General features: G+C 32.8%; 1 protein-coding gene across 2 annotated transcripts in view; it reads left to right on the top strand.

The window, feature by feature from the left end:
* The window catches only part of BRINP3 (BMP/retinoic acid inducible neural specific 3), a 419,892-nt gene that overhangs the window by 188,047 nt on the left and 205,868 nt on the right, over positions 1-25,977 (top strand). The window contains exon 3 of one of the 2 annotated variants that reach the window (XM_007191167.2): positions 17,364-17,554. The exons of the other annotated variant lie outside the window; for it this stretch is intronic. Within the exon in view, the coding sequence (XP_007191229.1) occupies positions 17,364-17,554 (191 nt within the window). The remainder of the gene's footprint in view (positions 1-17,363; positions 17,555-25,977) is intronic. 2 annotated transcript variants of the gene reach the window in all.

The raw sequence follows: 25,977 nt of genomic DNA, 5'->3' as shown, positions 1-25,977 counted from the left end.
GAAAGAGAAAAAAGAATTGTGAACTTAAAGACAGAACAAAAGACCATTGTCTTATCTGAATAACTATATATAGTTATATATTGCTTCCCCCAAACAAAAACAAATAAATTCAACATAAATAAACAATAACAAAACACAATGAACAGAGCCTCAGAGATCCATGGGACTATAACAAAATATCTAACATTTATGTCACTGAAATCCCAGAAGGTAGATGGCAAGGAGGAAAAAGAACTCAAACAAAGAACACCTTTTCGAGTTTGTCAAAAAACATAATCCCTCTGATTGAAGAAACTGAAAAATCCTGAATAGGGAAATGTAGAGAAATACCTACTAAGCCACATCATATCAAACTTCTGAAGGCAAAAGAGAAAGAAAAAATCTTCAAAGCAACAAGAGAATAATAACACCATACTAGGGGAAATTCAGTTTAAATTCAGATTTCTCATTAGAAAAAATGGAAGCTGGAAAGAAGTGGCAGAACATTTTTTTCAAGTGTTGGAAGAAAAGAACTGTCAACCCAGAATTCAATATCTACTCAAAATCTATTCAATTGTTAGGAATAAAAGGAAAATCAAGACATTCTCAGATTAAGGAAAATGAAGAGGTTTTATTGCCATAAAATGTAACCTAAAAGAGAGTTCTCCAAAAAGGAATAAAATGATAAAAGAAGGAACCTTGAAACATTAAGAAGGGGAAAAAATAAGAGTAAAAATGGGTAAGCACAAAACATTTTCCTTCCCATTTTTTTATATTATTTTTGAATTGTGAAATAAAAATTATAACACTGTCTTATATGGTTCAAAATAAATTTGAACGAACATTTAAGACAATTTTATTATAAATGGGGAAGAGAAAAGGAAGTAGATAGATGTATGGTGTCTATGCTTGAATGAAGTGGTAAAATGTTGATTAACCCCAGTAGACCATTGTTAGTTACGTATTTAAAATGTAATATGCTAAAACTCACAAACAAACAAACATGATTTAAAAATGGGCAAGGGACTTGAATAGAAATTTCTCCAAGGAAGCTACAGAAATGACCAATAAACATATAAAAAGATGCTCAACATCACCAATCTTTAGCTAAATGCAGATCAAAACCACAAGATATCACCTCATTCCCATTAATATAGCTACTATTTTAAAAAATCACAGAATAGCAAGTGTTAAGTGAGGATGTGGAAAAATTAATAAAACCCTTGTGCACCGTTGGGAGAACTGTAAACTGCTGTAGCTGCTGTGGGGAAAAAAAATGGTAGTTTCTCAAAAATTTAAATATAGAATTGCCATATGATCCAGTAATTACCCTTGTGGATACCAAATGAATTGAAAGTAGGTAGCGTCTTGAAGAGATAGTTGTACACTATGCTCATAGCAGCATTATTCACAATAGCCAACCATGGAAGCAACCTAAGTGTCCATCAGTGAATGAATGGATAAATAAAATATGCTGTATACAAACAATAAAATATGAATCAGCCTTACAGAGGGAAGACATTGACACAGGCTATAACATGAATGAATCTTAAGGTAATTGTTCTAAGTAAAATGCTGGTCACAAAAAGACAAATACTGTATGATTCCATTTATACGAGCTATCTAGAGTATTCAAACTCACAGAAACAGAAAGTGGAATTGTGGTGCCCAGGGTATAGTGTTTAGTGAGAAATGAGTTTCAGTCTTGCAACCACTTAACACTACTAAACTGTGTACTTTAAAATGGTTATGATGGTAAATTTCATTTTGCCACAACTTAAAAGAAAAAATATTTTCCAGTGTCACTTTCAGAAATATATTTATATCCTCATGGTTCATTAAAAATGTTTGTGACTCTCTGGCAATGTGCCTTTCCTCTCATCTGGCTGCATATTGTTATAACTCTGAGTCTTTAGTGAGGCTGGTTGAATTGATGATTAATTTCTTAGGCATACCATCCCTGTAACAGATTCATATATTAATCTTCTCTGAATATATTTTGAACTATCCTTCTATATGACTCACATAGATGTATTATCTCATCCACATAATTTATTGGATTTGTCTGTTCATATATCTATCTCTCCTTTTAAATTGCCCATCCCTCAAAGGCAGAAAAATTAATACACAAAGCAATCAATAATAAATAGTACACAAAAACGTGTACTCAAAATAACTATAGACACATCAAAATGAAATTCTAAAAACTAAGTAACCTACGAAAAGATAGGAAAGAGAAAACATAAAAATGAAAAGCAGAGAAACAAAATAAAAATAAAAAATAAAAATACCTAAGTCCAAAAATATCAATAATTGCATTAATTACAAATGGTATAAGTATTCTCATTAAAAGGCAGAGATTGGCTGAATGGACCACAAAACACAAGCCAAATACAGATTGTCTATGATAAACCTCACTTCAAAATGATGGGTAGGTTAAATGTAAAAGAATAGAAAAATATCATGCAAACATTAATGAAAATAAAGCAGTAGTATCCATTAACATCAGATAAAGTAAGATTCAAAGCAAGGAAATCATAAACAAAGAACTGCCTAATGTAATCAGAAACCAATCCAATATAAAGACGTATTAATCTTAAACGTGTGTGCACCAAAAGACCAGGCTACAAGATATGAGAAACAAAAACTAATAGAAATGAAGGAAGAAATAGAAAAATCCACAATTATAGTTGGAGATTTCAGTGTCTCTCATCAATTGGTAGAGCAACTAGACAAAAAATCAGCAAGAATATAGAAAAACTTAACATCACTATTAGCCAATAGAATATAATCATTTATTTAACCCTTTACTGTAAAACAGCCCAGTCAGATATTCTAGTACTCATGGAACATATAACAAGTAGAAGATCTCCTCAATCATAAGATAAACCTCAACAAATTTGAAAGAATTATAATTGTACAGTGTGTTTTTTGGTCATAATGAAATCATACTAGAAATCAATGACAAAACAATATGAAAAATTCCAAACACTTGGGAACTAAATCACACACTACTAAATAAACTGTAGGTTAAATAATAAATCTCAATATAAACAAAAAATACTTTGAACTAAATGAAAAGCAAAATACAAAGTATCAAAAATTATAGTACACAGTTTAAGTGATACTGAGAGAGAAATTTATAGCACAAACTGCTCACAATAGTAAAGGGAAAAAAATCACGTATCAACAATAAAAAGACCTCAAAAAAGAAGAGCAAAATAAACCCAAACAAAATTTTAAAAAATAGAGACAATAGCACAAATCAATGATTAAAAACAGAGAAACAATAGACTGAATTAGTAAAACATGCAGGTTCTTTGGAAAAATCAATAAAATAGGCAAAACTCTAGGAAAAAAAATAAGACACAAACTACCAATATCAGGATTTAACAGTGATTATCACTACAGACCCTATGGATATCAAAATGATAATAAGTGAATGCAATGAACGACTCTACACACATACAGTTGACAACTTAGATAAGATGGACCAAGTCTTCAAAAATACAAACTTTCATAGAACACCTACTATAAAATATTTAATTTTACTAGCCCTATGACTATTAAAGAAATGGAATTTTTAGTTTTAAAACTCCAGATAAATAGATCTCTAGGCTCAGATAATTTTACTGCAAAACTCTACTAAATATTTAAATAAGAATTAACATTAATTCTGTACAATCTCTCTCAGAAAATAGGAGAGGAGGAACACATACCAATTTATTTTTATCACCCAAGTGTTACCTGATATCAAAACCAAAAAAGAAAAAAGAAACAAACAAAAAAATCTCCAAAGTAGAATACTATAGACCAATCTCTTTCATGAATATTGATAAAAGTTTATTGATAACATCTGAGTAAATAGAATTCAGCAATATGTAAAAATAATTATACATAAATGACAAAGTGGGGTTTATTCCAGTGTTGCAAGGCTAGCTCACCATTTGAAAATTAATAAATGTAATCCACCACATTAACAGGATAAAAAAAAAAGATGATCACGTCACTTGATGAAGATAAAGCATTTAACAAAATTAAACTAGGCATGGACATCCATCCACTCTAAGCTCTTCTACTCAATATATTGCTGGAAATTCTATCCAGTAAAATACGGCAATAAAAGAAAGTTAAAATTCTACAGATGAGAAAAGAAGATATAAAACTGTCACTGTCTGCAGATGACATAATTGTCTACATAGGAAATTCCAAGAGACTCTACAAAACACTTCCAGAATAATGAAGGAGTTTAATAAGTTTATAGGATACAAGATAAACATTCAAGAATCAATTGCATTTCTAAGCTAGCAAAGAACATATCGACGCCAAAATTAAAAATACAATATCATCTACAGTCATTCAAAAAAAGGAAATACATAGATGCAAATCTAAAAAATCATGTACAGGTCTGCCATGCTGACAACTACAGAACACTGATGAAATAAATGTAAAAAGAAGTCAAACATTTATGAATTTGAAGATCCAATATCATAAAGGTATCTATACTCTCCAAAGATCATACAGAGTTTTAACACAATTCCTATCAAAATTCCAGCAAGATTATTTTTCTGTAGAATAAACAATATTATTCTAAAATTTATGTAGAAAGTCAAGAAACTAGATGACCTAAACAATTTTGAAAAAGAAGGCTGGTGGGGGAGAAAAAATCAGTCTACCTAATTTTGAGACATTATATAGCTATAGTAATCAAGACTGTTGTATTTATTGAAGATAAATGCATAGATCAACTGAACCAATACAGAACCTAGAAGTAGACCCACAAAAACATGATTTTTTGATACATGTGAAAAAAAAATTCAATGGAGAAAGAATACCTCTTTCTAACAAATGGTGCTGGAACAATTGGATATCTGTAGGTGAGAAAATGAACTTTAACCTAAATCTCACATTTTATACAAAAAATAACTTGAAAGAGATCACAGATTTAAATGTAAAATGCAAAACTACAAAATATTTTCTTAAAAAATAGGAAAAAAACCTTTGGGATCTAGGCTACACAAAAAGTTCTTAGATTAGATACCAAAGGCATGATCCATATAAGATAATTGATAAATTGGATTACATCAATAGTAAAAATTTTTTTTGCTCTGTGACAGATCCTGTTAAGATGATGAAAATACTAGCTGCAGACATACAATATGGAGAACACATTTGCAACTCAATAGTCTTTTTTAACACTATCTATCTATCTATCTATCTATCATCTATCATCTATTTATATACATCAAAACTCATCATTAAAAAAATCAAATTATAAAATGTGCAAAAGATATGATCAGATATGTTACTGAAGAGAGTATATACTTGGCAAATAAGCACATGAAAAGATGTTGAATATAATTAGCCATTAGACACAGTCATTAAATCACAATGAGATATTACTACACTCTTATCTGCATAGCTAAAATAAAAAGAAAACAGTGACAACAAATGCTAACAAGAATGTAGAGAAACTGCGTCACTCAGACATCTGTCATGGGAATATAAAATGGTACAATCATCATGACCCAGCAATTTCACTTCCAGGTATTTATGCCAGATAAACGAATGCATGATCACACAAAAACCTGTACATAAATGTTCATAACAGTTTTATTTGTAATAGCCAAACCTGGAAACAACCTAGATGTCCTTCAACAGGTTAATGGTGAAACAAACTGTAGTACATCCATACATGGAATACTATTCAACATTAAAAATGAACAAATTTTGATAGCAGCCACAACTTGGATGAATCTCCAGGAAATTATTCTGAGTGGAAAAAGAAACCATGACAATAGGTTACACACTGTGTGACTCTATTTATATAACATTTTTGAAATGACAAAATTATGGAAATGGAGAACAACTTAGTGATTGTCAGGAGTTGGGGGGTAGGAGAAAAGTATATGTAGCTAAAAACGGACAATATGAAAGATCCTTGTAGAGATGGAAATGTTCTGTATCTTGATGTGTCAACGAAAATATCTTGCTTGTGATGTTTTACTATAGTTTTGTTAGATGTTACCATTGGGAGAAACTGATTAAAGGGTATATGAGTTCTCTATTATTTTTTGCAAGTGAATAGGAATCTACCATTATCTCATAATAAAACTTTCTAATAAAAATATTTTATAGCATTAGACAAACATAGCAAGAATTGTGCTCGAATAATAATTGATTAATTAATCCATTCAGGGAATATTTATTGAATGCTTGCTGTACGCCAGGTGCTTACAATTATTGGGTAAAATTAAGGCACACAATTCATAGTTTTTTTTTCTTTGACCATAAGTTTACCTAAAACATCCAGATCAAACAAACACTGTGACAATGTACTGATAAAAATCCTCACCTCCCTAGGTTAACTGCTCCTATTGTGTTCATGGACAGTATCCAGCAACAGTTCTGGACTATGACACTCGATAAATATTTATTTATTTATTTATTTATTTATTTATTTATTTATTTATTTTAAATTTAATAGCTACTCTTTTTATTTATTTATTTATTTATTTATTTATTTTTAGCTGTGTTAGGTCTTCGTTTCGTGCGAGGGCTTTCTCTAGTTGCGGCAAGCGGGGGCCACTCTTCATCGCGGTGCGCGGGCCTCTCACTAACGCGGCCCCTCCCGTTGCGGGGCACAGGCTCCAGACGCGCAGGCTCAGTAGTTGTGGGTCACGGGCCCAGTTGCTCCGCGGCATGTGGGGTCTTCCCAGACCAGGGCTCGAACCCGTGTCCCCTGCATTAGCAGGCAGATTCTCAACCACTGCGCCACCAGGGAAGCCCATCGATAAATATTTAATTAATGAGTTAACTCATCCCAGAATAAAAAGTGCTCCAATCTGCCAGGTATCAGCTTTTCCAGAGAACCATTTATCTAAAAGACAGGAGGCGACAATTGAGAACCAAGCCCAATCTGTGGATTTAGGGAAAGAGCTCTGAGAACGCAACTACCTCTGGAACTGAAGCTTCTGCCTGTTTCAAAACCACCAACCATTCAAAGTGGGATTTAGTAACTGATTTTCCTCTTACAGGAGGCTGAGTCTCTGTAACAAAGGATTAATTTGGTGATAAACAATTCAGTTGAAAATTGGAGTTTCATGTCTATGTTAGTGTTTTTCCCTAAATCTTCTCACCCCAAATTTCCATGTGTCAATATAGCATTTGACTTTCTTGATACTTATGCCCTATGGTACTTATTTCCTAAGATTGTATATGAATATAAGAGAGAGAAAGAAAAACAAATTTATTGCACAGTAATAAATGTCAGTTATTTTTCCTGTTACCGTTCATCATACACATCACTACTGAACCTAATAGTGTCCATGAATATAAAATTATTAAGTTAATGCTACGTACATATTGAGATATTTTTATTATATCAATTAAATGTACTTGGTAACAAGAATCTTGCCTTTATTCATGATTTTCATTAATAATTTATCATTTTCATGTTTTCATTGTACTTGTAATTATCTTATGATTCAGGATATTGACTTTTTTTAAACTCACCTTGACACAGTCTTCTATATTCAAAAAGAAAACTCAAACTTATGATAGTGACTGAGCAATTAAAAACAACCACTTTTATATATCCATTTTCACTTGTTTCTCTTAATCCTCTATTGCTGAGATGGAAACACTTTTTTTCTCCTTTCAAAATGATATAAATCTTTTATTTTTCCTTTTGTTTCCTCTCTTTTTTCCTCTGTAGTGTCCTCAGTTTACCCCACCCACACTCTTCTCTTATTCTGGGAAATTTTCTTTAGATACTCCCTTGATTATTGTTTCACCGTTTTATTTTCTATTTTCTTTGGTCACATGGAGTGACTCTCCATGGTAAGTTTTTAGGTTCATCAGTATTTTAGACCTGTTTATTCACTTCCTTTACAGAGTCAATAATGAAGTGATAATATAATCGTCCAAAGATTATATTTCAGTGGTTGTTATATTTCCCAAAGTACTGTCTTTCACTGTCATCTCTGGTATAGCCTTCATTATTCCCTTTCTTTTTTTAAAAAAATGTCTTTTCTCGTTTAACAGTTTTCCCCCTGAATCCTTCACAGTTGTTCTTCCTCTATAGGTGTGTTAGCACTTTAACTGAATACAGCTTGTTTATTTACTTTGCACTAATTAGGCTGCACACCTGATTGGTTCTTTCTGTTGTGATTAACCTTTCTTTCCAGATATTTTCAGTATTTGCATAGGTTTTTCTCAAAGTGTTCTGTACTACTCAGTAGTCTAGCAACCTGTTTTTTTTAAAGCAAACTTTGAGGAGGAGACATCATTTATTTTGTTAAGAATCAATAGATTATATTTATGAATTTATTTTTTTCTACATGCATATTTTTCATTACAAGCAGTTCCAGTAAAGGGATGAGACATAATATCCCCATTGTGGAATAACACTCTTTTTCTTGTGATGGAGTACCTCCCTTTGTGTTCGGTGATGTTAACGTTTTATTGTGGAATCTAAGCTTCCCTGTGGATTTACAGGACTTCATCCTTCTCTGGAATCCTTCTTACGCATTACAGACATTAGAGACATATTGGCAACCTTCAGCTTAGTGGTTTTTTGATGTAACAGATTTTTCCCATCATTTTCCCAATTTCATCCTTGAATTCCCTCATCACAGCTGGGTGATCCCATCGAAGAATCTCTTTTCTTTCTCACCATCTGTGTTTCTCACTCTGAGACTTTTATTCTCTGTACTCTGAGGCTGGAGTTTGGACTCTACTATATCACTTATGAAAGCAATTAATCGTAAACGTCTTTACTCATTCAGTTCCTACAATTCTACTGCCCTCTTCTGAGAAATGTGAATTAGTCCCAAGCGTTCTTTAGCTCCTTCTACCAAACAGATATTTACATTCTTTATTTCTTGGATGACTGTTTAGTCAGGGAAATAAAGGATTAATCTATAGTCAGTATTTTGTTTCTATTATAATAATTTATATTAATATTTCTCACATTCCTCCCCATTTTATTGATAAACTTCTCCCAACTTCCTTCCTTCCCACCATTCTCTCTCTCTCTATATATATATATTTCTCTCTCTTTCCCTCTCTTTCACCATATGCTCCCTTTTACAATCCCTACACACACAAGTATCGTGCATTACTATTAAAATCCACCTTTCAAAATTGCTGCTAATCTATAAAGAAGTTAAGTTCATTACTTTTGGTGTCAAATTCCCTGGATTCAAGCTATTGTTAGGTATACATCCTTAGAGAAATAATTTGCACCAAAACCCTCTCATGTGCCAAAAGGAGATAAGAAGAGCATATATACCTCACAGTGCAATAGTTTAAACCAATGAGTCACTTTAAACACAAGTCTAATTTAACTATCATTTCAAATTCCATCTTGAGGTAAATGTTACTTGACAATCAAAATTTCAAATAATATAAAAATTTTGCTTTTTGCCTGTCAAACTTTAAACTTATTGCCTGTTAAAACTTCCATTTTAATGTTTTTAGGAAAAAAACTAGTCAAAGTATATATTATATATTTATCTATCCCCTAGCAGTACAATCAGTGTCTTTCCCTTGCCTTTAGGCTGACACAGATACGAAAGATTGAAGATCCTCTTATAACTGATAGCAGGACTCCTCTCCCCAAAGTGCATTAGCTAATGGAGGCTGTGAGCCCCAACTCTGTAGACTTCACTGCACTCACAGACAATGGTAGCTTTTTTTTCAACATTCAAATATATGTTTCGACTTTTAGTAGGAGTAGGTTTTTACCTAGTCCTTAGTGGTTCTCAATTTAAAGCAAATAGTTAACTCCTAACCACCCCTAGTCACTTGAACACTCAAAGAGCCCAACTGAAAAATGCATTCTTCCACTGAGCTTGGTTTTCTGTGAACTTTAGCCAGGGCGTGTGCGCACAAGTCAGAAACTTCAGCCTTTTTCTTTCTTAGGTGGTTATTTCATTTTAGCTCACATGATAACATTCACTCCTTTGTTGTTTCACTATGTATTTATTGAGTGACTACTATGGATCATGTATCTGAGTCTTAAGAATGCATAGTTATAAAAAGAAGACATAATCCATGTCTATGTGGAGCTTATTATATAATGGAAGAGGCAGACATTAATTGAATAACGACACAGATAAATATATTAACTACTAGGAAGGAAAAGAATACTCTGCTATGAATACATAGCAGAATTAGTTGGAGACAGTGTTGGCAGAGCAGAGAAAACAGCAATTTCCCCATGTGTTATTGATGTCTTTGAAGGGTTATATAGTGGGTGATATTCAACTAATTTCTTTTCTTTTTTAAAATTTTTATTTATACTGGAGTACAGTTGATTAACATTGACATTGTTGTGTTAGTTTCAGGTGTCTAGCAAAGTGATTCAGTTATACATATACATGTATCTATTCTTTTTCAAATTCTTTGCCCATTTAGGTTATTACAGAATATTGAGCAGTGTTCCCTGTACTACACAGTAGGTGCTTTTTGGTTATCTATTTTAAATATAACAAATTTATTTTATATGAATCCCAAGCATAGAAGACAGGAGGACTAAGTGCCTGTCAGATACTATGTTTCAATTTGTAATCCATAGATTCTGACAATAATATCCAGAGAAAGGTAACATTACCAGTTTATGTTTCAGAAGCTTTTTGTGTGTAAAGTGGTATTTTGACAACTCAAGCCTGACTCAAACTGAAAGGTTATAATTTAGGGAATGAGTAATTTATACCTTGTAAAATTAAAATTATACATTTTTCTGAAAATTTATTTTGTCATAAAACACCATATCCAGCCTCCCTACGACATGTGGATTTGAAAGACATAAAGTTAATAGCAAGTTGAAATAAATTATATGTATCTTAAAACCTGTGACCTACTACAACACATTTTTATTTTCCTTAAAAATTGTAACATTTAAAAAGAGTTTTCTTTAAGATATTTTAAACTTATTACAGGAAAAATATTCTATTAACTTGAGTTACTATTACTTAAATATAATTTTTATTATGGAAAATTTTCATAAAAAGATTAACAATTTGGATTCACTGTCTCTAAACATTTAGTTACTCTAAAAAAAGTCCTTGATCTTGACTTTTTGGAGACAACTTGAAGGTTATTTGAAATTAAGAAGTGTATGAAGTTTTGATTTATTGCAAGCTCAGATATTTAATTGGTTAACCACATTGTCATAATTCATGATTTATAAATATTTGTTCCAGTGTTTAAGGTAGAGGTTGTACCATTATAAAGAAATCTCAATGAAATTATTGCTTAAATGTTTAAAGAAATTATCAAATGCAGATTAATTTTTCATTAGCAGGTAAGTATACTTTTGGCATTTATTCTTACTGATGAGCATTTAATTTATTAATCTGTGCCTGGACCAAGAAAAACAATTTGCAGATTCTTTGAGTGTGGCTCTATTTAAAAATTCTTTTGTTAATTTTACTCATTAATTTCACTAAAGCTTATTACCTTGATCTATCTAGCTAGCTAGCTAGCTAGCTATTTTTATACACATTGACATCCTGGGACAAAAATCTGTGACTTCACAAGTGTACACACACCAAAATTTACTAAGAAGTAAACTGTGCTCCTTGCACTATTTTAGTTAATTGCTACAAATTTTACTTCTTTAAAAATGCTACAGAGTCAGTATTATTGGACGTACACTTACAAATGAAATGACTTTACATCAGTGAGGTTAAGAACTTGCCAAAATGTAATCACCTTTGAATTTTGTGAACTGAATTGGTGAGGATGAAATTTGAAACTTTAGCTATCTGACTCCTAAATCCATTCTCCTTTGGAAAACTAACATTATCTAGCTCCCTAAAATATTTAAATTTATGTAAGAAGTGTAAATTTTTCAACTTAGTAACCCAAATAATTAATTTTTTAATTATAAATTTCAAAAAAGAGACATTTGTATTTGTTTATTGCTTTTTTTCACAGGGAATCAGTAGACATTTTATTTTAGCTCAGTTGTGTCTGTCTCTTAGCTTATCTACACTGATCAATAATTACCAAATCTGTATAATTATATGAATGTGATTGAGGAATAATTGTGATGAGTTGTAATAGATGTTAAAACTATACTTCCAAAATTTAGAAAGAAAAGCTTTTGCTTGTTAAATAATTCCCTCTCTCCTCAACTTAGAAAGTAATTCATTGACAGCATGTATGTATATTTTTTACATCAAAACTTTTGCTAACATCTCTTCAAAGGAGTGATTTAATTTAAAAATGGATAATAAATCTCTATAATATATATATATCTGCAAGGGTATAAGCATGTGGTACCGTTATAGTCCTATGAAATGAATTACCTTTGGGAATAATGACAGTAACTATGACAATTGAATTCTGTGGTATTTCCCTTAAAATTTTATTTAAACCCCTATTTATTAAACTACAGAAAATGATTTAAAGCTATGTAAGATAAAATTAAATCACTTTCAGTTATTTCATAGCCCTAAAAATTTGACATATTTTAAGAATTAAAAATATACATTAGTAGCCATAAACCAGACCATTCTTTAAAAATTCTCAGTAACCCCACCCCAATCTTATATATTCAATAATATAGTCAAGAGGCTACAGCTACAATGAATTCTTGCTGCTTTACTGGGTTGAACAGTGTTTTGTTGCAATAATGCTCATTTGTCTTCTCCATTCTCCTCTGAATTTGGCAGCTCATTCAAAACACAATAGTCATTAATGATGCTTCTCAAAATCCTGCATGTAAACATTTCACAAACGTCATATTTGTGATTGTGCCTTTCTTTCAGTATTTTTTAAATAGATTCATTCTTCTAAATTCCTAGCTTCACACCAAAATACCTCCCAAGCTTTAAGAACCCTGCTACTGTTGAATTAAAAAAAAAACAAAAACATAGTAGTGTATTAAGGGTCAGGAGGGTGAAAGAGAGTGGATTCTCTACTCTGCCAACTGCTCAGCATTTAGCTGCTTTTAAAAAACTGCCTTCAGAGCTACAGCTATTCAGGTCATTAGGAATATTTCCCTTGTTCTGGCCAAATGGAAAACAGCATCATTTGTGAGACGTGGAAGTGCTACAGAAAGAACGTTAAAAGAGCCAATTTTATATATAACAGTTACACATAATAGAATTATGGGGGGATAGTACTGATTATTAGTGGCATTTCTTAAGATCAGTATGACTTTACAGATGTAATTAGAAAGTTATTACTACTAAAGATTGGCAATTCAATTTATAATTCTTAGGCTGGATTTGTTCACAGATTAGTGCTTGGGTAATATATTTTGTTTTAATATTCTGTTGTGTCTGCAAGTTTTAATGAATATTGACAGAATTAAAATTGCAAGCCAACAAATTTAGTATTGTGAAAAGTAATGTAATAAAAACTTTTAGGGCTTTACACAAACAACTTTATTTAGTGTTAAGTTAGCAGTTAAAGATAAGCCTTTTCAGCAAATGCGTCGTGTGATTTTATCAATATTTTTATGTTGCCTTTCCTTTGGTAGTGAGTCCAAAATATATAATATCAACAGTGGCAGATTCTGTATTTTTCAGGAACCAAATATACATGTGTAATTTTAAAGAAATCATGGTAGTTAATATATTTCAAATATACTGAGTACATTTATGCATTCACACAGAATTTAAATACAAATAAGAAAGGTCAGTGGCAACGTGGCAATGATGTAATCATTATTTAAATGGAATTTGTTGATGTCATTCTGGTTTTCCAACCTTTTTTATGAGCTGCGTGGGGATAAAATTATATATTGTTGTAGAAAAGTAAACATTACGTGGACACGCATAAAAAATGATGCTTGCAAGTCAGAATTTTTAGCAGCAAACATATAACTAATCAACTAATGGAGGCTCCTTAGAGCCAACAAAAACATTTTCAAAGTAATGTTCCGGCTGAACTGGTTACAGGCCATTTGTGTGTTCCACAAAATAGTGGCGATTCTAAAGAGGCTGAGTTAAATTAAACAATGATGATTGTGCTGATTTCATTTAAAGACTTCCAAAGGTTGCGATGAGAAGATATTTACGTTCTGTGAAGGCTTCAGGTAGAAGGCAGCATTTAGTTAGATACAACAATATTCTTATTTAATATAAACATAATGCATCTGGATAGACTCCATAGATGGCTTTCGGTAAAATGCTCTCATTATGATAATCATACCAGACAGCATGTTTTCAATTCAGCACTCCATTGCTTTGTTTTTCCAAAATTTAACGAGTGCGTGGTCTAGTTCCAACTGAAGTGGATCTATTCTTAAGGAAGGAAAAAAAAAAAAAACTGTGCCCATATGTTTCTAATTTACGTACAACCATTAGTTCCTTCTTGCCTTCTCAATTTACCCCACAGTCAAAAGTACTCTACATCAGCCATGGTATATACTAGATGACATTGCTAGAAAGCAAGGAAACCAACTACTAACCCTATAATCTTGGTAGCTTTACATGACAACATCTCTTTTTAGTTCATGCTCTTGTTCATCCTTAAGAAGCTGCAGGGGTAGTGGTTGAAGGATGGGAATTCAAATCATATTTGCTGATCAAAGTCCCAGGCTGAGGGTCCAGGCTAACCTACATGCTCACACTTTATTGGTCAAAGGAAGCTGCGTGGCCACACTGGTAAATGCAATCATACCTGTGCCCAGGTAAGAGACACAATATTTGTATTCATATCTATGTCCACAGCTCATAGTGTGGTACTTAACTGTCCAGAGATGATTTCCTTTACTTAAAGTGCTCTTATCATCACTTCTCAGGATGATTTCTGTACTAACTAGGCTTTCACCAAAAATTTATGGAGATCATAACAGTGATCATATATCATTAAAATATAAACCAAATGTGAGTGGAAATGAGAGATCTCAGTTCTCAAACCAACGTTTATTTTTTCTACTCAAATTATACTTTTGGGATATACACAATAGAAAGTAAAATATTTACTTCATTCTTTATATGAAAACATAAAAAAAAACTAGGAGAAGAATTTTAGATGAAGCTCTGAAAATTAAGAAAACAATTTGCTATGGTTACTAACAATCCTGTTTTTTAAAATTCATTCATTCATTCATTCAGTTCGTTAGTTGATTGGTTGATTAGTTTAGTTATAGTCTTAGTTTGGTGATACTCCCAAATAGTTTGTCCTTTACTTTTGGTGTTGCATGACAGAGAGGATGCATTAATCAGATGGGATGGCAAAGTGTTTTTCCCACTGAAATGTCAAAAGGTGAATTGAGACTATAAACTTAATTGAGGTTAACATACTGCGGTAATAAAAAGCATCTGATAGATGAAGAAAGCTCCCTGGAAGGTTGTCCATAGTCTTAGGCTCTTTATAGCCTTCTGAAGTGTGTGAATATAAGGAAAGAGAAAACATATTCGAAGTGAGTTAGATTAGCAACATTTATATCAAGGAATTGGGCAGAGGGGTTGTGCTCAATAAGCTACTGGCCTACTTGTATTTTTGCACATAAAAATATTGTAAAGCCATTGAATTGCAATTTATTCATTCATATTATACTTCACTTAGTATAATTTTGGAACCCTTGAGGTCAGAGGTTTTCTTCTATTCATCTATATTACTACCAAGATATCTGGTAGTTACGACAATAAGTAGCAAACCATTAATAAATTTTCTTGTTAAATTAATGTTATAAGCTGATTTCAGAAAGTGATGTAAATTTGTTATAGCTCTTTCATATTACATCTATTCTTTGTCAAATTTAAGAGGAACAAACTAAAGAAAGTTGCAAATATTTCAAGTCAGAATAGATCATGGGTTGGTACTGATCGCAGGTTGGTATTATATATTTACAAATTGTTAAAAAAATAAGGGAGGCTAGAATGGCACTCTCCCAATATGTAGTTACCCACAGCCATCTAGCAAGAAATACTCAGCAGTTTAGAGAGAGTTTGTATGGGTTGTAAAATACCACCATTGACACAATCTTCTTGGTTATTTAAGTCCAATTACTTCACTTAACAATTCACATTTTAATTTATGAGAATATACATATGAGTTTATAAATTTGGTAATTTAAACCATTGAAAAAGATATACGACAACTTTAGGTTCAAGCTATGTTACTATCCCTTGATAAAATTATAAAGTTTTTTCAGCAAATAAAAAAGTAAATGTTTGAGGGTAAAGTTTGGAAATTAATGAGAAGCTATTATTTAGATCATGGTTTAATAAACAACTTCTTAGAAGCATTGTATTACTATATACCTTATATCACAAAATACTAAAACTTAAATATTTTATTTTAAATGCTCTCCTTCACAATTTTGAATATGTATTTACATGTGTATATTCTACATATATATCGAACACACACATGCACAAATACATTCCGGTAAATTTCTTACAAGATGAAAAGACATAAGAAATTACTGATACCAATTAAGTTTGAAATGATAACAATGACATTCTTACTCTCTTCTGAGGAAATATGAAGTAATAAATCCAGTATAGTATCTCTAAAAGCCCAAGATTTACTGAAAAGAGAGCACTTTGAGTAAATTTTAAAAACAACATACCAAATTACCTAATCAGTAGTTTTCTTCAAAGTATGATCCCCAGAATAGCAGTACTAGCATTGCTTGTTGAAAATGCAAACTCTTGACCCCATCCGAGGCCTCATGTATCAGAAACTCTGGGATGGAGTTTCCAAGTGATTCTAATAGGTGCTGACATTTGAGAACCATTGGTAGAATAATACTATTTAAAACTGTTTGGATCAGCTGATTTGCAGAGGTAATAGCAAGAGTTTCTCAATGAAGGAAACACTAAGTTGACTTATTTTCAGGCCAAGGCCTTACCTAAGATTCCTTAGTGAATCTTATCTTATAATTAACTTCCAAAAAACTGGATGGATTGTGTGGCCGCCAGACGTGTGTCACAGGAACAAATTATTCATGGCGAGCGACTCTATCAGGGACATGGTTCTTGGTCCTGGAAGTATTTACTGTTTTTCCTTATTCTGTGTAAATCTATTCTGTGCTTCCCCACATCTAGCCTCTTTTATTTTTCCTTTAGAGACTAAGTATCAAATACCACCTCTCCAGAGCTGCCCTCTCAGGTCACTTAAAATAAAATAGGGCCATTTTTATGAGTACATTTTTCCTTTGGAAAAAAATCAGTGGAGTCTGTTGCTTTAAGTGGTTTATTTTTCTCTCCATGACTTGGTTGCAGGATATTCACTCCAGCTACATAAATTATAAATATTGCTTCTCCTACTTACTCATAGCACATGAAGTATTATTACAAACAAGAATCATTGTAATGTAGTGACCCCAACGAAACTGTCAAGTGAACTTTTCAAATGAAAACATTCAGATAGATTATGTATTTACGAATAAAACTAAATTTGCTTTTCAGGGAGTTTGGCCGCTGGAAAGTAAATAACCTTGCAGTTGAGAGAAGAAATTTCCTTGGCTCCCCTCTGCCTCTTGCCCCTGAATTCTTCCGCAACATAAGACTTTTGGGACGTCGGCCTACCCTTCAGCAAATCACAGAAAACCTTATCAAGAAATATGGGACACATTTCTTGCTATCTGCTACTCTGGGAGGTACGACTCTTTGAAAATATTTGTGCCTGTGTGTGCTTGTGCATAAAACTGTATAAATCAAGGAAAAGTGTTGATTCATCCAAATCACTGCAGTTTGAATAATCCTAAATTTCATTCATTAACTTAATCAAAACATTTATTGAGTTATTACTAAATATCTTGTATGGTGATCACAATGATGAGGTAGAGGATTTTCACTTAGTTTCTGCCTGAAAGCAATTTACAAACTAATAGCCTCTGTTAAATATAGGCATAGTTATTACACTCTATAATGCAAGGTGATGAGCCAAATTTTGTTTAAAAATTGAATAATAAGCAATCAAGTCACAGCTGGGACTTCAGGTTACAGAGAGCAGGAAAGGTCCCAAAGTAAATGTTGAAATTCTAAAATTACATTTTTTAGAGCTACTTTAACATTTCTGATTGTAGTTGATATATGATGTGAAGAGAGTAATAAATAAATATCAATGAAGATGCACAATATGAAAGTAGAGATTAATAATGTCACCCTCCTCAATGTGATGTAGTATCATTAAATGTGTGTTTTATCATGGTGATGTATAATTCAGTATTTTGAATACACTTCAATGATTTGGGGGGAGATAATGTGTAATAGGAAGAAAATGACATTTTTCTAAAACTTATAAATACCCCAGAATTCTGTATATTGAATTTTGGGTAGGACTTTAAATAATGTCCAAACAGTCCATTTTAAATAGATGTTACTCTTTCCTATAATAGGAGCAGTGGACAAAATTGGATAGGAATCACCATGAAAACAGTGATTCCGTGCTCCCTTGTCAGTCTCTCAGTTAAGTTTACCGAAGCCGGGCAGGCTAGTTCACACCAATGGTGAGGCAGTGTGAAAGGCCACATGCTCTTCATTTTCCCAGTCTTAGAGGATGTGTCTTTTTTTCTGTTTACCTGGCAGTCCAGTCTGTCACCAAGTCACGTCAGTTTATTCCTCTAGAATATATCCCGTATCAAACTCTTTCCTGTCTTCCACCCCAATGTCCCTACACCAAGTCACCACCATGTTTCTCTAAGAATATTCCTAAGGTCCATTCTTCACACGGATCTTCTAAACTTGAGTTGGGTCAAATCATTTTCTGTTTTAATTAAAACCTACAGTTAGCCACTTGAAATGAAATCCAGATGTCTTTCTGTGGTTTCTTAAGGCACCACATGAATGCTCTGCCATTGGCTTTCATCTCAGACCTCATCTGTTCTCTCTCCTGATCATGCTCTATGTTTCAGCCACAAGGAAACTTCATATTTTTCTGCTCAAAGGTTACTTTCTCAGAGAGGCCTTTTCTGATCATCCTACCAGCAGCAGTGCCCGTAGACAACCAATATTCTCTACTACTTCATGATCTCACTTTGCATTCTTCATAGTATTTATTATTATGTGAAAATTTTTTATTTTCTTGAAAACAAGAATCTTGCCTGTATTTGTTACCAATTTACTCCCGTAGTTATTGTGGATGGAAAATGTTGCCTGCCATATCAGTAAACAAAGCATGTTGCAGCCATCAAGCCAACAGCCACTGCAGCTGCCTCTGACTGTGCACCCTGAGGGGACTCAGGATGGAGAAAAGCAGGATAGTGGCCCTAGATAGTTAAGGTGCATATCAGAGGAATGATTTCAGTGAGCCCAGACTCTTGCATCTTCCCATAAATAGAAAAGCGCTAAATTCATTAACTTGAGATGTCCGGTTTTCTTTAATTAACAGCAGTCTTTTGATGTTCCACTACCTGCTTTTATTGCAAAACTCCTATATATCCTGGCTCATCCCTTACTTCTTTGGAGTCATCCCTCAGAGCTATCTGAGATGCTGTGTTCCGGGCTGAAGTCCTCCATTTTGTCCACCAAATAAAACTTAATTCTCAACTTTTAGGTTGTGCATTTTTTTCAGTCGACATTATAGTAGTGCTTGGCACACAATAGGTTCTCATTAAATACTTGTTAAATGAAAATAAGTGAAACTACACTTTGCTAGGAGGCTGAGGCTGCCCAGTCCACTAGATAAACATCAAAACTCTGAAATGGACAGAGGATAATTGAGATCTAATTCAGGAAGAAGACTGAATGAGAAAGAAAATCCATGGATCCAAAAAAGGTCAGTTAAACCAATAGATTCAGAATTGGAGAGAATCAGGATGAAAGGGAGAGCAGGAGAGCCAGGCATGGAGAGGGTGGAAAAAGAGAGATCCCTGGATGCGCCAAAGAAACAAGTCTGCCACGTACCCCTAAGGAATTAAAGGCAGAAGATGTAGGGCGTCAGGAGGACAGAAAAGGTTAGCTGTGAATAGGCACTCTCTCTCCATTGCTTTCCTCCATAAATGAATAACACTAAAATAATGAGATAAAGAGACCAGACAAGCCTGGTGTTGAATCCTGGCTCCTTTTTTTTTTTTTTCTAAACCAATTTTGAGACTTTAAAAGCTGTTAAGTAACTTCACTGATTTTTAGGGGTTTTTTTTAGTTGAAAGGGGGAGAGTAACACCTGTGTGACAAGGCCATGGGAAGATTAGTGTAAGTGTAGGAAAATGTCCTTGGCATAAACATGCCATGAATTAATGTTACTGCTGTTGTTACTACAGCAGTATGGATAGCAAAACAATGACAAAATATCCCCATAATTGTGAAAACTGATTCTTTGAAAGCTGTGTCTATTTGGCTTAGTATTGACAATGATTATTAATGTAATAAAATCTGAAGTAAAAGTGACAATTAAATTATTTCTATAACATCTCCTTTTAAAAAGTTCAGTGGTCTTGAAACACATCCTAGGTTTTGTTACCATTGTATCAACAATACAGAGTTCCCAGAAGAATTTCAGAACATGAAATGTATTCTTCAAACAAGAAAGGAAGGAAGGAACAAGGGGGAAGGCAAAAGAGATCAAAAGTACAGATGATTCTCAAGGACATTTTTGTTCCTTAGTAGCAAAATTACAGTGACATTTTGATTTATTTCATTGTTTTCGCATTATGAATGCCACATGGTTGTCTTAAGATAGTTTTTGTTTTGCGTGCTTTTTGTTTGTTTTTATAAAGGGGGTTGATAAAAACCTTTGTGGTAAATCACTTCTTTGGGTTGATTAATAATGACAGTACGCTTTCTCAAAATTGCTTTACTTCAATTATTTAAAAGTCTAGTTCAAGCACTTTCTTCAATGGTGGGGAGGGGGAAAGAATAGAATTGCCACCCTCACTTGCCTTCTAATCTCTGACCATTCTTTGGATTTAGTGTTCCTGGTATTTTCTACTGGAATTCTCTTTTTGTCTTTAAGTGTTACTCATACTTTCCTTCAGGAATCTCTCTGTTGGGTGATGTTAATAATTTAGCTAAAATGCATGAAATTAGTTAAGTAGCTTAAGGATATAAACTGTTTGCAATTAAAATATATGCTAGGTTGATTTCAGGCAATTTTAAAATTATTGCTATTGTAATTACACTAAGTCTTTTTTGTTGCTGTAAGTGTATTTTAATTTCATATGTTTTACCTGACTGAACATGAAATTGTACTACTCTATTTCTTAAAAAATTGAGGTTGGTGGTATTTAACTTGAGCAAATTCTCTTTCTCTCTCCTTAATTGACCCAGATTGAGGAACAACTCTAATATTAACACACTGAGGATGTCATGTATAGAAGCAAATATTTTTAACAAAAAGCCAGTTTTTAAAAAATTATTTTCTTATTTTTTATTTTTAATTGAAATATAGTTGATTTACAATGTTGTGTTAATTTCTGCTTTACAGTAAAGTGATTCAGTTATACATATATATATATACATTTTTATACTCTTTTCCATTACGGTTTATCACAGAATATTGAATATAGTTCCCTGTGCTATGCAGTAGGACCTTGCTGTTTATCCAGTCTATACATACTACTTTGCATCTGAAAAAGCCAGTTATTTTATAGGTAGATGCCTCCTAAGTAACTAGATCTTCAACTAAATTTATACATTTTTCAAAACAAGTTGAGTGCAAAATACTCTCTACCAGCATTAAAGCGATGAAAAGGAAATAAATGAAAAATGTCTTTTTTTTCCCAAGAGTTATTTAGTACATCATATTATTGACTTAGACATAAAACTTGGGATAGCATATTTGAAGCCTTTAATGGGATATTTTATGATAGATAAAGCCAGTGATTGAATTATCTTCCTATAGGGAAAAATAAGTTATAAAAAACCTTCTTCAATATATATCACTTTCCCTATTTGTTTCATCTTATAGCTTCCAGACTATTTATCAATATAGTGATTTAGCTTGCTTCTATTTGGGATAATGATATCTAAACTCCATCACTGTTTAAAAATCTAAAATAAGCTACTCAATTTAAAGAATCAATCTTGAAATAGATTGCACTCCTGGGATATATTGATTTCTAGCTATGGAATATATTTCATGACTGTTTTTTTTAATATATTTCATTATAATACAGTATATGACAAACACTGAAATAAAAGTGTATCTTTTGTTTCAGTGAATATAGAAATACAAAAAAAAAAAAAAGTGAATGAAAACAAAAAGACCTTAAAATTGTTGGGCTTACTGAGCAGACAGAGGGTGTTTGCTAAAAGTACCAGATCAGGATTTTAGATCCATAGTAAAGGACAAAGGACTAAGGAAGATGAAAACCAAAAATTCATTTAAAAATTTATAAAAATGTTATAACAAAATATTTATAGTAATTTTAAATGTGACCTCATCTTCACCTCCAGAATTACACAGACTTGTCTAATTAGTCCATAGGCCAAACCCTGAGCCACTCACAGTCACATGAGAATGTGAACACCTCCTGGGTGAGACTTGGCTCTCTAAAGCTTAAGGCAGTGAGAAGCTGAGGGAAACAGGTGCTCTGCTCTCCGGACAGCACATCCTATAGAGGAAGAAGAGCAAGAGGCTGGGTTACTCATGCCAGTCCCTTCCCTACACCCAGCCTGTCTGTCAGCTCACTACACCTCTGTGGGTGGAGTCAGGAATGTGGACACAGTGAGGACTTTGGAGGCAGAATAGCTTCCCTCCAAAGTACTCTTTTCCTGATAGAGATTTTTTTTTTTTTTATTGGACCAAAATTCATTCTAGGAGCAACTGGATAATGTATTAAGATTTGTTCATTTACAACTTTAAAGAATATTTTTCATTCTCAGCAACATAAAAACAGTTCCATTTTTACCACTGGTTTTGAATGCATAGTTTTAAAGGCCATAATTAAATTTTAGCAGAAAGAGTTACAATTTTTTTTTTTCACATGCAAGTTTGTTTTTGAAATTTTTTTCTGAAAGTGCTTCTTCTGATCATGTATCTGCGGTTACCATATTGTTCAACTTAAGTATTTTGTCAGGTATTTAATTTGTTAAATACAGAAAATATTTTCTTCATTGTTGGAGTGAAAAAACTGCCTGATTGTGGTCCAGAGTAAAATTAACTTACTAGGACAATTATTTAAAATAACAAGTACTACCTCAGTGACTACATAGTATATAACTAAGTATGCCTGCAAGGTAGTTTATTTAGCTCAAAAGTTTTATGATACATATTTTTTGTGTGTATATCTCTCAAAGAAAAAAAAGAGGTAAGCTGGGATATGATAGAATATTAGTTAGTTTTTTTCCCTATATTCTAGCATCCCTGTAAGTATAGGACTCCAAATATCCTTGTTTAATTTCAGAAATACTCAATTCTCACTCTTTACTATGTGAATTACATTCTGTATAAAGTATTCACAGATAGTTTTTAATTCTATGTCATGCACCATCTTCTTTCAAAATACATTAACAGCTGTCTTTCTCATTTTCACTTTGTCTCTTCTTAGGAGGTACAAATCCTTTTATTTTAGTTTATCTGTAATGTAATTTAAAGAAGTTAATCTGCCAAGACATGTAAATATAATTTATTTCTTAATTAAATATAAATAATTACTTGAAGATACATGGAATGTATGCATTCCATTAGAATGCATATTCTGTTGAAGAAAAAGAACTGAATGGAAGAAAAGAACAATTTTCTGAAGCTTTATATCCCAGGGAATTATTAAAATAATGGTACTGCCATACTGGTATTAAACCGAATATTTACTCATACTACTTAAGGTTAATTATATCAGTTCATCTCTCTGTCTCTGTCTCTCCTTTCTCTCTTTCACTCTCTCATCTCTATCCCTATCTCTCTTGTTTATCTGGTAAATAAAATGAAAACTTTGAAATTAAAATAATATTGTTAATTCACTTTTAATGGTTTATAAGGCAGCTGTCTACTAAAGTGATTTGAGCCCATTTATAAAAATAATAATAAAGATAACAAAGAAGAAGATGAAATTAAAATTGCTATGTCAGTTGATCTTAATAGTGTCCTTGGCAACTAAGTCAAAAGATAAATGCTAAATTTTAGAATTTTGTAAATATGATTATATACTTTCTTGTTCTTTGTAGCACTTTAATAGGACAGATAAATCACCTGTCCGTTTATTTGACACATACGTACTGAGTTACCTATAAAAGTGCAAAGATTCACTACCTTCCTTAAAGGAACACACAGGTCACTGATAAAGACAGACATTTAAATTGGTAATAAATTTTACTGTGGTTTAGAGCCTCATTACTTGAGTGTGGTCCATGATCCAACAGCATCAACATCACCTTGGAGCTTGTTAGAAATGCAGAATCTCAGATTCCATTCCTGATTAATGAATCAGAAACTACATGTTAACAAGATCTCCAGGTGATTTACATGCACATTAAGTTTGAACAGCACTATTTAGAGTATCTATATAAATTTAGAGAGTACTTACCTGTCCCAGAAATCTCGCTTCTAAGAATTAATCTTACCAAAATAATAGCAAGAGTCTGTAACTTTACATAACAAAATGTTCATTATAGCATTGTTTGTAAGCAGCTCCAAAATAGAAGTACCTTAATTGTATTTCATTCAGGATGTATTCTGTTCCCTCTATCCTTGGAACTATATATTTCCAGTTACTCTTTTTTCATGTCATTGTTCTATAGAGACTATTGTATCTGGGCAATTTTATTTAGAAATTTTCCAGACTTTTTAGGGGGGATAACTGTTAATAATCATAAGATCAGTTGCTTTCTTTTGGAATGTTTTGCAAAACATATTATGTTTCTTTCTCAAAGCTGTAGAAGGCTAACTATTTCCTTCCAAAAATATCTTGCAGATGCCAATTGGTGTTAAGCCAACATGTCTGTTTTTTACTGTCTTTATATATTGGCCTCTGCTCCTTGTTAGAAGCCTATTTTTCTAGAATTTTTTCCCTTCTATATGTTTCTAAAACACTGTTTTTTTCTACAACACTTTGTTAGTGGAAAGATACATGTCAGGATGTATACCTTTTAACAAATTAAGCTAGGGAAGGACGATCATTAGTGAGAGTAAAGTAAAACACTGTGAAAAGTGAAATAAAATTTCAAAAGGACAGCGATACTTAAAATATAGTAAAACTTAGGGAATTTTTTAAGGAATAAAAAACACAATGAATAATACGATCTGTTATTACTAACAATAGGATAACATTTTTGAACTAAAATGATACATCAAAAGTAAAACCTGGGCTTCCCTGGTGGCGCAGTGGTTGAGAATCTGCCTGCCAATGCAGGGAACACGGGTTCGAGCCCTGGTCTGGGAAGATCCCACATGCCGCGGAGCTGCTAGGCCCGTGAGCCACAACTGCTGAGCCTGCACGTCTGGAGCCTGTGCTCCGCGACAAGAGAGGCCACGACAGTGAGAGGCCCGCGCACCGCGATGAAGAGTGGCCCCCGCTTGCCGCAACTGGAGAAAGCCCTCGCACAGAAACGAAGACCCAACACAAGCCAATCAATCAATCAATCAATCAATCAATAAATAAATAAATTAAAAAAAAAAAAGTAAAACCTACAATTACACTTAAGCTATATTTGCACTGGTTCTTCCTGTGCAAAGAATTTCTACTCAAATAGCAGTTTTTGATAAGTAAAACTCACACAAAAACAAAATAGACATTCACAATAAGATTTTCAAGTATAAGGAAGTTGAATGACCAGAAAGATATTTGCCATAAATGTACCTTTTTTCCCCTGGGTAGAACAGTACACATTACAGGTCAGGATACTAGTCCAAGGGCAGTAGCAATGATAAAATAAAATAAAATACAGCTAACGTCCAAGAGTTAGCTTCATTGCAGTTAAAAAAGCAATAACCTCGAATCTCAGTGCATTACAACTATAATGGTTGTGTCTCCCTAATATTACATGTTTTGACTGTGGATCCCCTGCAATTCTGCTCTGAGTGTTGTTGGCTCATTCTCGGAATAAAGATGAGGAAGGCCCTCTTCAGAACACGCTGTCCTCCTGGCAGAGGGCAAAAGCAAAAAAATTAGTATAACTTTCTGATGCCTCTCAAAACTTGTAC

Source organism: Balaenoptera acutorostrata, chromosome 1 (genome assembly GCF_949987535.1).
Source record: "Balaenoptera acutorostrata chromosome 1, mBalAcu1.1, whole genome shotgun sequence".
In the NCBI taxonomy this organism is placed as follows: domain Eukaryota; kingdom Metazoa; phylum Chordata; class Mammalia; order Artiodactyla; family Balaenopteridae; genus Balaenoptera; species Balaenoptera acutorostrata.
This window is presented reverse-complemented; position numbering and strand designations above follow the sequence as displayed.